The sequence below is a fragment of the Eleutherodactylus coqui genome, chromosome 3, assembly GCF_035609145.1.
Source record: "Eleutherodactylus coqui strain aEleCoq1 chromosome 3, aEleCoq1.hap1, whole genome shotgun sequence".
Lineage (NCBI taxonomy): Eukaryota > Metazoa > Chordata > Amphibia > Anura > Eleutherodactylidae > Eleutherodactylus > Eleutherodactylus coqui.
Genome location: NC_089839.1, coordinates 226,485,065 through 226,497,004, shown reverse-complemented (window position 1 = coordinate 226,497,004; position 11,940 = coordinate 226,485,065). Strand labels below are relative to the sequence as shown.

Genomic DNA, 11,940 nt, shown 5'->3' with positions numbered 1-11,940 from the left:
TCTGACTTTCTAACCAGTCGCCCGATCATCAGGTTGTGTAAAAATAACAGATTGGCTAGCGAACAGTTTGTTGGAGCTTTTTAGCGAACACAAAAATGTTCACAGGTCGCATGTACATTTCCTTGTGTGACGGGGATGGGGGTGATGCAGCCGACCAATGACAACGTTGTGGGATGTTGGTGATCCTGGGAATGAAGGGGCTGCAGTGCCCATTTAGCTCTGAGTCTTTCACAGTCTTTCCCTACCAGCTGGCTGGGTAACCTAGAGGCATCTGCAGCAGATTAGGCAATGCTGTGCAGGGACGGACTGTAAAGGGGATGCAGAGCTAAATCAGCATTGTACCCCTTCATTCTCAGGACTGGTGGGGGTCATAGAGCTCAGCCTTCTCCCCGCAATCATAAAGTGATGCTGTAACGCAGGACTCACTCACAGGGGTGCATGCCCTTTTGGTCAGTGAGAAACGCACCATTTTTATGTGTGCAAACAAGGAAGATGGAACGATACCTCTGCAGCGCCACCTACTGGATGGCAGCATTCCTGCAAATCAATGCCTGCCCTTTCAAAAGACGTAAGGACCAATTGATCTCCTTTTCTCCCACGTTTTGCTGGCAACATGCATAAAAGCCCAGTGAATATGTACGCAGCGCCTGTATTCACTGCATTGTTTAAGCTCTTATAAACTTTTATGGGCCATTTTGGTCTGTGAATAAAGCCCCTTTAATGGCACGTTTAGGCGGGACGGCTGTTGCGTAAACAAGTGCACCAGTGGGTAATGTTACCACTACTTGTTGGCGCTCACAATAAGTGGTCACAATGGGTGTCGCTACCATTTCCTCCCACACATCAAGTCAAAATCAAGATCTCCACCTCTGGGCAACACAGTCCACAGCAGCCATCACCACCCTGTGACCCTCCAGAAGTTGCAAAACTCTAAGCATGCTGGGAGTTGTAGTTTTACAACCGCTGCAGTATAGAAGAGCAAGATATTAAAAAGAAAAGTAAATACTGATGAGGAATCCTGCGAGAAGGTAAAAAGAGATTTAATATTTCAAGTCAGACTCTGCAGGCGATCCCCAGATAAGGAGTCTGGTCTACTCAGTGCATTGGGGAGGAGAGGCAGCAGCAGTTGGTGGCAGGTCTGAGGCACAGGCGGGTGGCAGCTGCTGCTCTACACATTTTCATTTTGTCCGTACCCCACGGGTGACAGCGAGGAGCGAGCTAGAATTACAGAAAGGAACAGGAAATCCCCACAATAAAGCCTACTGTTCCCTGATGATATGAACGACGCACAAACCGACCCTCTTAAGCGTTTCTTAGTGGGTGGCTACCAATATGGCTGCTATTACTGCTCTTACCCAGCTTTCCCAAACTGCTGAATGGCAAATCTTCCTAATGATAAAGAGACAGGAGAGGGAATAATTTGCTGATTGGTGGTGGTCCAACTACTGGGACCCAGACTGATCCCGAGATATCACCCCCGATGCGTCCCAGGCTCTTGACCGCAGTAACCGTGCGCTGAAGTGAAGGGGATCACTAGAAATTGCCAAGTGGTTTAGTCTGGCAATTCCCATGCAAGTTAGTGGAGTGAGGGTGTGCATATGTGGCCACCGTTGTCGAAATTCAGCGAGGCACAGGGGTGAAATCTCTGGATTGGTGCAGGTCCCAGTGGTCAAACCCCCACCGTCCTCCTGTGAATTAGGGGATAACTTCCAAGATGGGAAAACCCCTTTAAAGGCAATATGTCAGCAGAAAAATAGTTTTAAAACCGCCACCATAGAGCTATGCAGCATGACCCAAGCGGGGTACACATGGTTTTATACAAAAGGAACCTTTTAGCTTTACCCCTAATCTTATATTTTTTAGGTTGGGGGTCTCTATATGCTAATGTGCCACCTCAAATCAAAGAGGCGGCGCCATCACCCTCCAAGTCAGCACGTCAGAGTAGAAACCCGGCCTCTCTTCCTGCTTGCCGCCTCGTCCTGTGTATAGAGGTCAGCTCTGGTAGCCATGAAATCTCACCAACATGCCATGCGGCCCCCCCGGCCACATCTTCCAGCGCATGTGCAGTGCGCTGGTCACGTCAAGGTGTCTACACCACAGGCATTTGCGGACATCAATACAGAGAGGGGAGTGGGGGGCCGGGTTTCTACTGTGACTTGCAGGGATGATGGTGCCGTCACTTTGACCGGAGGCAGCACATTTGCATACGGAGCTCGCTATATGCAAAGGAAGAATTTGTAGTGAGGCTAAAAGGCTCCTCTTGTACATAACTCATGTGCCCTGTTTCTGCCATGCTGCGCAGTGCTATGGCAGCAGATTTAAAGACATTTTTGTGATGACAGCTTCCCTCTAAGGTGACCATAATGGTTATAACCCAGCTTTCCCAAAAACAGATATAGCATTTGTTAAACATAACTTTATCTCAGAGGGGAAATGCTCTTTCAGGATTAGCAGTGGGCTCCAGCTATTAGGTAATGACCCGTATCGTGCTCCTGTAGGGCCCTACGTCAGATAAGGTGGCAGAGGGGCAGCTCCGGATGACATGGTCCATAGAACAGCGGGAGGTAAAATCTTGGAGGCCGTGCCCCCTCCCGTGCATTAGCTGGATGACGACTCCTCCGCTACCACAGGGGAAGCCTCTGTCGATGCCAGTTCTGGGCTCTGCTGGTCTTTGCTATCTTCGTCGTCTTCCTGGGGATAGAGGTCGGGATATTTCTGCATGCATTCCTGCATCCCCCGAAACTGCTCCAGGCAGTCTGAGCCCTTCACCTCCTCCTGGCTGTAGTGGAAGCAGGAGAAGGCCGCTTTGAATTGCTCCCCGCATGGTCCGCTGGCCATTCCCCCCAGACACGGACAATTCCAGTTAATGTCTCCATTGGGTAGAATCAAACCTGGAAAAAGCAAAAAGAAAAGTCAAAAATGGTTAAAAAAGATTAACCTGTCAGATTTGAGGTCTTTTGCCTTTCCTGTAAATGCATATTCTCTCTCTCCAAGCTTGCTGAAGAGGCGGGCTCTTTCTTGTGTAATGTCAGAGCTGTGCCATTAGCTCTGATCCAATCAGCCGTCTCCTCGCTGCTGCACCTCCCCTCATACAGCATGCCTCTGGAGAGTAACTGCAGCTGCATCCCCCTCCTCCATGACTAAAACTGATTGTTTTACACTAGATTCGTTTTGAGGTAGTTTTTGAACAGGTATTCATCATTGTTCTCTCAGCAAGCTTGGAGCATGGCAGCCATGCTCTGCCGGGGATATTCGTCATTACTGGATCACATTCATCGGAGGACACTCGGAGAGTTTGCCATGTTCAAGAAATTTGCAGGGTTGATTGGAAAGATTGCAGCGCCCAGTGGAAAAGTTATCGTGGGGGTCTCAGTGGTGTTTTAACTTGTGATCCTAAGACAACCCCTTTAATGGAGTTTTACTATCTTGTACAATGATGCCACATTACTTCATAATTGGTGGGATTCCAACCTCTGGAACATCACAAATACTGAGAACCAAGGAACCACATCACTAGTTTGGGATCGGTGGGTGTCCCAGAGGTCAGACTCCACTGTCATAAAGTGATGGCGCATCTTGCCATCACCTTACCACTGAGCCCTCATTGTGCGCTCCCGTCCTCAGTAACAACTGCTCATTTTTCTCCCATTGATATCATTTGTTGCCTGCTGTCTCGGTGTTTACACATTACTGGGTCACTATATACCACACATTTGAATGACAATAGCCAGCCTGGGCATACACAACAGAAAGTGGCGGTGCCCGCATTGCCTGAGAATCCACGAGGTCAGGGCACCATCCCACCCACGATATCCATCTCCTGGAGGAAGGAGGGGTGGCCACAGTGCCCTGTAGTAATTCCCAATGACCTACGGGTAAGGCTGCTGGTGACATAATGCCCAACGCCGTACGCACACACACACAAAGCTCTCAGTAATGCCAGGCCATGTTTTCAGTCTTTTTGAGGTCAGCGCTAGACAATATCTCCCACCCGACAGACCCACCCCCCCCCCCCCTCTTTAATACGAGTGACAGGCAGGATGAATCCGACTATTCATGTCTCGCTGCCAGCTGCAACCCGCCTGTTACACCAGCCCTTTCAGGAGCAGTCAGCCAATGATGGATGGCATTAACCCTTCAAAACCCGATGCCACCCTCCGAGAAGTCCTTAGACAATGGATTTTGTGTCTGATGATGTAACAAATGCCTAAACGGCGATCAAGGCACCATCAATCATGTTTGCTTCCTCTTTGGGTGTGAATGGAGAACAAAATTAGATGTAGCTCAAATTCTGTACTGGCGAAATGACCAACTGTGGATGGTCGTACAAAAATGGATGCAATTGCCTATATGTAGCAACGGCAACAATTTTGTTTGGTCAACTGATTTCCAGCCAATTGAGTTCCTACTGGCATCACCATGGTGCCACCAGTACCAGAACTGCAGCTGGTATGATACTACAAATCCCAGCATGCTATGACAGATGCAGAGTGTCTGTGCATTCTGGGATTTGTAGTTTCATAACATTAATAACTGGCAAGCTGGTGCCCAATGTGGCTGTATAACATGCGGCACAGCAACAAGAGTCAACGCGATTCTTCCGTCACCCTCCAATTACTTTGGACTGTTTGTTAATAAAGCATGAAATGTACGTCCTCAGGTTTTAAAATAGTCACCGTCATACCGAATACGGCCTTATCAACCTTCATGGAACATCCTGCGTCTGTATCGCCGCCCCCCTTTAATGAACACATACAGATAATCCGAGGGTACGTGCTTCCCATACCAGGACATGCTTAGAGACATCCGCTGACTCTGCACCATGGGATAATCTGGTTTTTGGATCAGGGTCTATTTCAAATTTAACTCTTTGCGGCAAATCTATTTTTTTTTTTTGCGATATGCTTAGTCTGGAGACAAAAATGTCCAATGAGTCATTTTGAGCGTGTTACCAGTGCCAAGTCTGCCAAGGGCGAACTATGTGTTTTTTGTGATACACAACTTTACCAAAAGGAAAGAGGAGTGTCTTAATGCTGCCCCCTGGAGGTGAGAAAAAGAACTGCAAAACTGCATTAAACGAATGTGCAACATGGTAGCTGATATAGAAATGCCCTAAGTGCCAACGATGACAACTCACTGTGCATAAGGAGTAGCTGATATTGCGTAAAAACTGCAAATTGCAATTTTGTGGGATATAGCCAGGGAGTATATCAGCCACAACTGCTCCCCCAAAGCTTCCCTGCTCACAGAGGGGCAACTTGAGCACTAGTACAGGATTAGTGAAATTAAACTTCCCCAACTCAGAGGCCTCTGGAGGACACTCTGCTGCTCCATGAGGTGTAATTCGAACAATGACTACTTCAGACGATGCACTCGCCATTTCTGAAAAAAATATTTTAGTAAAAAAGTTGCTGATACCGCAGTAGTGGACCGGGCCTACCGTGACAGATCTGCATCAGTGTCATATCTGAAGGACATCATTTGTCGGCGTTTTGTAGAGATTAAAGCTGATGCACTGTGTTCAGCGGTAAAAAACATGATTTTGCGAATGGAGAGCGTTGTTGAAAACCAAGCGGACGTACTGAATATTTGTAGCGCGATTTCAATAGCTAAAGTGGAACCTATGGGTGACTTTAGTTCCAACTAAAGAATTTTTACCATAAATGGCAAGCACATAGTCTGAAGTCGCTGTTGTCCGAATTGCGTCTTATTTGGAGCAGAAGAACGCATTCCGGAGGCCTTTGAGTTGGGGAAGTTTAATTTTGCATGCCCTGTACTTTGCATTATAAGCAATTCTCTACTTTCTTAACACGCTTGCTTTGTGTTGTCACTTTGTTCTTCGCCGTCACCAGACGAGACTCAATACGATCTAAGTGAAGCTATTGGCTGAACAGCTAAATTCATGCATCGGAGAGTCACAGAGAGGGGTCACCTGCTCAGGACCCCTCTATGACCCAGAACAGAGAGCAGCTCACTAAGATCAGGTCTAATACTAGCAGACCTTCTGCCGTCCTGTCACATTTTCCCTGTAGTAGTGGCTACAGAGAAAACGCGTAGCTGGCTGCGGCTTCTACTGGCAAAATCAGCTGGTTGCTGGGGATCCCGAGAGCAGGATCCAGAAGATTCAGCTGTTTGCTCGGGCCCTGCATTCTGGGAGCCACTGTGAGAGCACGCCCTGTGACACCCGGCGGGAGCACACCCTGTGAGACGGCTGAACAGGTGACTATGTGACAGAAGTGCGATCTGATTGGAAGCAACTCTCTGAAGCTGTCTAAGATCTGCTTAATTAAGGGGTCCTGAAAGAGGACAAGCCTTCCAACTGACGGCATCCATATTTGTGTTTCAATTCTTCACTCTTTTTCAAGTTCGCTGCTTGGGGTCAGTGAACGGGAACATTCTTGTTTACATCCAGAGGTTAGAGATCCCATACAAACCCAATACGAGGGCTGGGCAATTAATCAATTCAATAAATCATCATTTAGCTGAGGCAGAATTCGAATTTTTGTCAAAATCACGAAATTGAGACTTGCCGCGCCCCCTATGGGCGGGGTCAATATCACGTTGGAGAAAGTGGGGTTTACGCTTAGTTACATGGAGGGGTAGGGAGGTTGGAGGGTGTTGAACCCCATCTGTCATGTGTATATACCTAAAATTAATAACCCATTTCTTTAGGCAGTATTTTCACAGGTGAGTGCAATTTTGGTCAGTGAAAAACTGACCTTTTTCCATGCGACTTTCATGTTTTAAAAAAAAAAAAAAAAACAACAAAAAAAACTACTATTTTCTCAGCTTTGCACTTACTGTTTTTTTTTCATTTGGTCCCCATAGCAACCTGCATTAAAAACTCGTTGCGCTTATATGAAAATTGCATACAAATCAAACGGCATAGGATTGCAATGCAGTTTTTAACGCGCCCATTGAAAATATTGCGTGATTCTGAAAGACGAACTGCACAAAAATAGGAAGCGCAGTGATTTTTTTTTTAGTTGGGTTATAGGTGCGAAATAAAAACGCTTTTGTGAACTGGTTCCTTTCCCGTGCAAGTTCAGTCCATCTTGCGTCGGACAGAACTCACACAGAAAAACTGCCCGTATGAATACAGCCCTACATAAGGGAATCACATACACAGCAATTCCTTGAGAAGAACTGATACGTCCCCTTCAGTTCTGAGAATTAGTATATATTAAAGGGATTCCGTCGTCAGATTCAGGCTGCTTGAAGCACGAGCAGCATGAACCCAATACAGAGTTCCATTACCCTCTTGGATGTTTGATTCTGAAACACTGCAGCGCTAAAGTTTGATTTGGTGCTAAGCTCTGAGTCACGGGGCGGGATGTGCTAGCCTTTCTCCACCAGCATCATGCAGAGTGACAGCTCTGTCCTTACACACAAGCAGGGACAGAGCTGTCCCTCTGCATACTACAGAGGCTGGCACCGCCAGCCCCAATGACTCTAAGTTTAGCTCCAAGTCAAACTTCAAAGTGTACTAATTCTGAAACACTGCAGCCTTTCAGAATAAAACATTCACAAGGGTAATGGACATCTGCATTGGATTTATGAAGCTTGTGGTTTGGGCAGCATGAATATGACAGAATCCCCAGGAACTGCTGTGTATATATAAAAAAGGCATCTTCGTATTTTTAGCAACAAAATAAAAATCGTGCAGAAATTGAAAAACACAATTAAGAGATTTTAATTTTCGAGCAAATCACCCAGCCCCACCTGATACTTCTTGCTACAATTGTATTCAGTCTAGACAATCCTTTGGAACCCCACATTGTTAGAATGTATCAGTGCAAGTAAAATGTATCAAATGATCAGGACCAAAGAAAGATTTGTGCTGCTTGTGGACAGGACTGTCTACACTGGAGAGAACTGTACCAAACTATCAGCTGTGAGACATATTAAGGGCTCATGCCCACGACCGCGCTTTCACTGCATATTACGAGTGCGTTGCACGGCTTCGTGAGATGCGGTGAATGGAGTCAATGAAAGTCAACGGACTTTTCATTGACCCATGCACGAGCGTTAAGACACTGCATATCAATACGCACTAGAAATAGATCGCAGCACGCTCTATTTCTCTATGTTCCACACGAGCCCCATAACATTTGTATAGTCTGCGTATGGAATGCTGTGCATATGCAATGTGTATGGGTCGTGTTCTAATACGCATCCCCGCTCTGAAACTGAGCCAGGAATTTTAAAAATGTGTGATACGCAGTGCACTCGCAGCCATACATGGTCTATGCCAGCTCTCAGTCGGCAGAGCAGACTTCACAAATTGGTAAACTGCTGCGGAAGCCCTAAGTCTGGACAGGTTTCAGCCTCTGGATGTAAATAAGAATGCTCCCATTTACTGACAGCAAGTAAAGATACTGAAGATTGTGAGGAATTGAAACACAAAAAGTTTGTTAAAAAGTTGCAGAACTTTTCCTTTTTTGGTCATTAAGACTTAACGCCTTAACGCTATATGACGCACAGTTATGTCCTGCAGCTTCGGGGTATGTATGATTACATATTGCATTTACATTTAAAGGCCTTCTACGTGGTCTAATGGTCGAACACGTACATTCCTAGGAACGTTCGTTTGCCCGATCATGGAGCTGTGTGATGGTGCCACCAATCACCTGACAAATGAGCAAATGCTCGGTCATTGTGTGATCGCATCAGTTATGTCGCGCGCACGCACGCACGCACACAAAAATCATTGCTGCACATTTTCCCCGTGTAGATAGATGATGTGCAGCCCACAGTGATGAAACTCCTCAAGATGAATGATTGCATGAATTATACTTGTCTTGATTGATGAGCACCGATCTTCTTGATAAACATTCAGGGGCCCCCTGAAAGGATACCCCTTTCTTATAGTCCAACATTGTGCCATAACATACCACCCCGCTACAGGGATGTACAGAGATTCTGCAGGTTCAGTTCATCTGTAACAAAGGGTGCTGTGATGTCACCACACCTTGATCAGATGATATATTCATAAAGTTATATAAATACAGAAGAAAAGTATCTTTGGTGACTTGTAAGCTGCATCACATCAACCACCCCGGACCCTGTATAACAGACACCACCCACCTTGGTCTTCATAAGGGTCATTGGGGTCATCAGGGATGAGCTCCGCGCTGCTCGGCGTCTCATGATCTTCTTTGGTTACAAAGATAATTTTGTCCTTTCCTGGAATAACCATAAGAAGTGTCAAAAATTATTATACATTCTTATTAACCTTCTCTGTGCTGAACAGGAATTAATTGGTCTCTGTAGGGTACAAAAGACGCCATTATATCCTCCTCCTATCAGCAAATCCAAACATTTATTTGCTTCAAAGAAGAATTTGGGATGGCAGCCATATCGTCACCCAACCAACAGGGCTCCAAAAAGGGATGTCACCCAGGGTCCAATCACTAGGACGCCCACAGATGCCGAGAACAGGTGGCTGCTGCTACTCCATTCATTTCAGTGGGGCTGCTGCATATAGCCAACTTTAAGTACTCAGTAATCTTTGGCAGCTCCACTGTTGGACCCCCACTAATCAGCAAGTTATCCCCTATCCTGTGGAAAGGGGAACTCTACTATTAGAGGAAAAAAACATTTAACATCTTTGCGACTGCCCATTGCAAATTTACATTGCTGCCTGGGCTCTGTAAATATATGTACTGCTGTCAGTGGGCGATGGAATCGAATTTTTTAAACTTTTCCTCAACGTTGAGGTTTTTAATAAATACACGCATATGGTTTTAGTCTACTTTTACCAGCTAATTAAAGTACAACATGTGAAGAAAAGCTGTCAGGATTACTTGGATGTGTAAAACCTTTACAGAATTCTTCGTTAGGCCAGATTCACACAGGTAAGCGAGAAACTCGGACAGATCTCGCGCTTGCTTAGGAGCGTTTTTCGCACAAATGCGAAGTGTTTTTAATTAAAAAACGCCTTGCTTCTATGCATTAGCGATCCTCAGGTGCCCGTTTCACGCATGCCAGTTGATCGCAAGTGTTTCCCATTGCGAGTGCCGTTGCTTTGTCTTTTAAGGTCCCGTTGAAAACAATGGGCGAGGCGTTCTAAGGGAATACCAGAAAACAGAAGATGTAAATAGGTCCATTTAAAAGAATGGAGTTCATATTCCTGTCAGTTTTGTGCATCTTGCAAAGTGCGAGATTCTCACTAGTGTGACCTTGAGGTGACACATGGCAGCTTTCCAACATTTGGCCCAATCATTAAAGGGGTTGTGTCACTTCTAGCCATTTTCACACGGATCCATACATTGCACAGAGGCCTCAGGTTGGTACTGCAGGCCGAGTCCCATTCACTTCAATAGGATTCAGCCTACAATACCAACGGGGGTCCCTGTGCAGCTAGAAGTGGGACAAGCCCCTTACAGCATAAACAGGCTTGGTCTTGAAAGGGTTAATACATATTAGTTCCTTTATTGATGCACGATTAAAGGGGTTGTAGTAAGACTGATTTCTATCACCTACCTATAGGAGGAGAGAAAAGTCTGATTTGTGGGGTCTCACCACTGAAACCCCAACAATCCTGAGAACAGGGGTCCTGTGTCTCCTCTGCACTCCCCCACAACGAGGAGGAGATGGAATGGAGTAGCGGTCACACATGAGCGCTTATACTCCGTTATATCCGTCAGCCCCATTGAAATGAATGGATCAGCACCGCACAGGTGCAACCGCTGCTCCATTCATTTCCCTCCTCACTGCGGGGGCGCAGTGATCCCTGTTCTCAGGATCGATGGGGGTCTCAGCAGTGAAAACCCCACTGATCACTTATGTATAGGTGATAAGAGTCAATTGCAGTACGACCTATTTACGCATATCGGCCATTTGTTACTCCTAGAAGGCTGAATGAGCGCCCCGGCGTCAGGCTGTCAGTCGGCTTTCCGTCAAGGTGGGCAAACGTATTCAAATCAGTAAAACAGACATCTGCCCATTTTGATGCCCAGACCCACTTTGGTTCGGGCTAGACGCAGCTGCACTTGATGCGTGGCATCGCCCGCTGTGTGCTGGCAGTGTGCGATCAGCCGCCCAAACCTGTTTAACCCTTTGAAAACACCAGTTACTTATTCAAATCAGTAAAATGTGGAGGCCTGTTTTTGTTGATGGCAGCTGGGGGGCACAGAACCACTTTGGTCCAGACTGAACTTATAGATATTAGGGCATCACCCTCTGTGTGCCAACAGTGATAGTTCAGTGGCCCAAAGCATTTAACACCTTGAATCACACTTTTGGGTGCCCACATTTATGCCCATTGTCATGCCCTCTTCACCAGTTCCCTCGGGCGCCTCCTACAGTATAACATATTATAGTGGAGAGACCCACTAATACACGGGGGGGACAGAGACATTTACTGCAGATAAGAAATGCACTTCAGCCCAACGGATCACATCCCCCCTGATATGTTATGGTGGGGGACATAGAGAGCTTAGAAAAAATGCTAAATTAAGAACCCCCTTCCCAAACAGCACCGGAGGGTCTTAATATTAGCACTGCCTGAAGCTGCCCTTGAAATGTATTAACCCTCAGTGCGCCCTCTTAGTGCCCTCCTCGTCCCTTCTTTACCCTTCTGCTTCGCTCCTGTCTCTCTCCCGTGATTTTCCTGCCTGCTGCCCCCCTTCGCCGCTTTCCCGACCCTTCACGCCCTTCCTCACCCTCCTGCCTGCAGTAGGACATGGCTGAAGCTCTCTCACACTGCGCCCGGCACAGCGCACTCTACTGACGTCACCCAGAGCGACACCGGAAACACCAAGGCCTACGAGCGGGCTGCCCGGAATGTAGCCTGTTCTAAATAACCCTTATTATCAAAGATGCTTGATAATTCTGAAGCAGGTTACATCTTATCCTGTCACTGAAACGCAATAAAAAGAAATAGACTCCAGAAGGAACAGGGATCGGCGGGTCCCGAATTAAAACTACAACTCCCAT

The 11,940-nt window shown here is 46.6% G+C and overlaps 1 protein-coding gene across 1 annotated transcript; it reads right to left on the bottom strand.

Moving 5' to 3' along the window:
* Window positions 1-1,024: 1,024 nt before the first annotated feature.
* Window positions 1,025-11,758, bottom strand: CHCHD4 (coiled-coil-helix-coiled-coil-helix domain containing 4). The gene is made up of 3 exons (XM_066597020.1): window positions 11,667-11,758; window positions 9,088-9,186; window positions 1,025-2,891 (listed from the first exon to the last, which is right to left on the bottom strand). Exons 1-3 carry the CDS (start codon window positions 11,686-11,688, stop codon window positions 2,599-2,601), a joined length of 414 nt encoding a protein of 137 aa, XP_066453117.1. The 5' UTR covers window positions 11,689-11,758; the 3' UTR covers window positions 1,025-2,598.
* Between the last annotated feature and the right edge of the window lie 182 nt (window positions 11,759-11,940).

Excerpts from the sequence above, each read along its gene's own strand:
- CHCHD4 (XM_066597020.1), bottom strand. The coding sequence starts at position 11,688 with ATGTCCTACTGCAGGCAGGAGG. Across the intron at positions 9,187-11,666 it reads GTCCTACTGCAGGCAGGAGG|GAAAGGACAAAATTATCTTT; the intron begins GTGAGGAAGGGC and ends TGGTTATTCCAG. Across the intron at positions 2,892-9,087 it reads TGACCCTTATGAAGACCAAG|GTTTGATTCTACCCAATGGA; the intron begins GTGGGTGGTGTC and ends TGCTTTTTCCAG.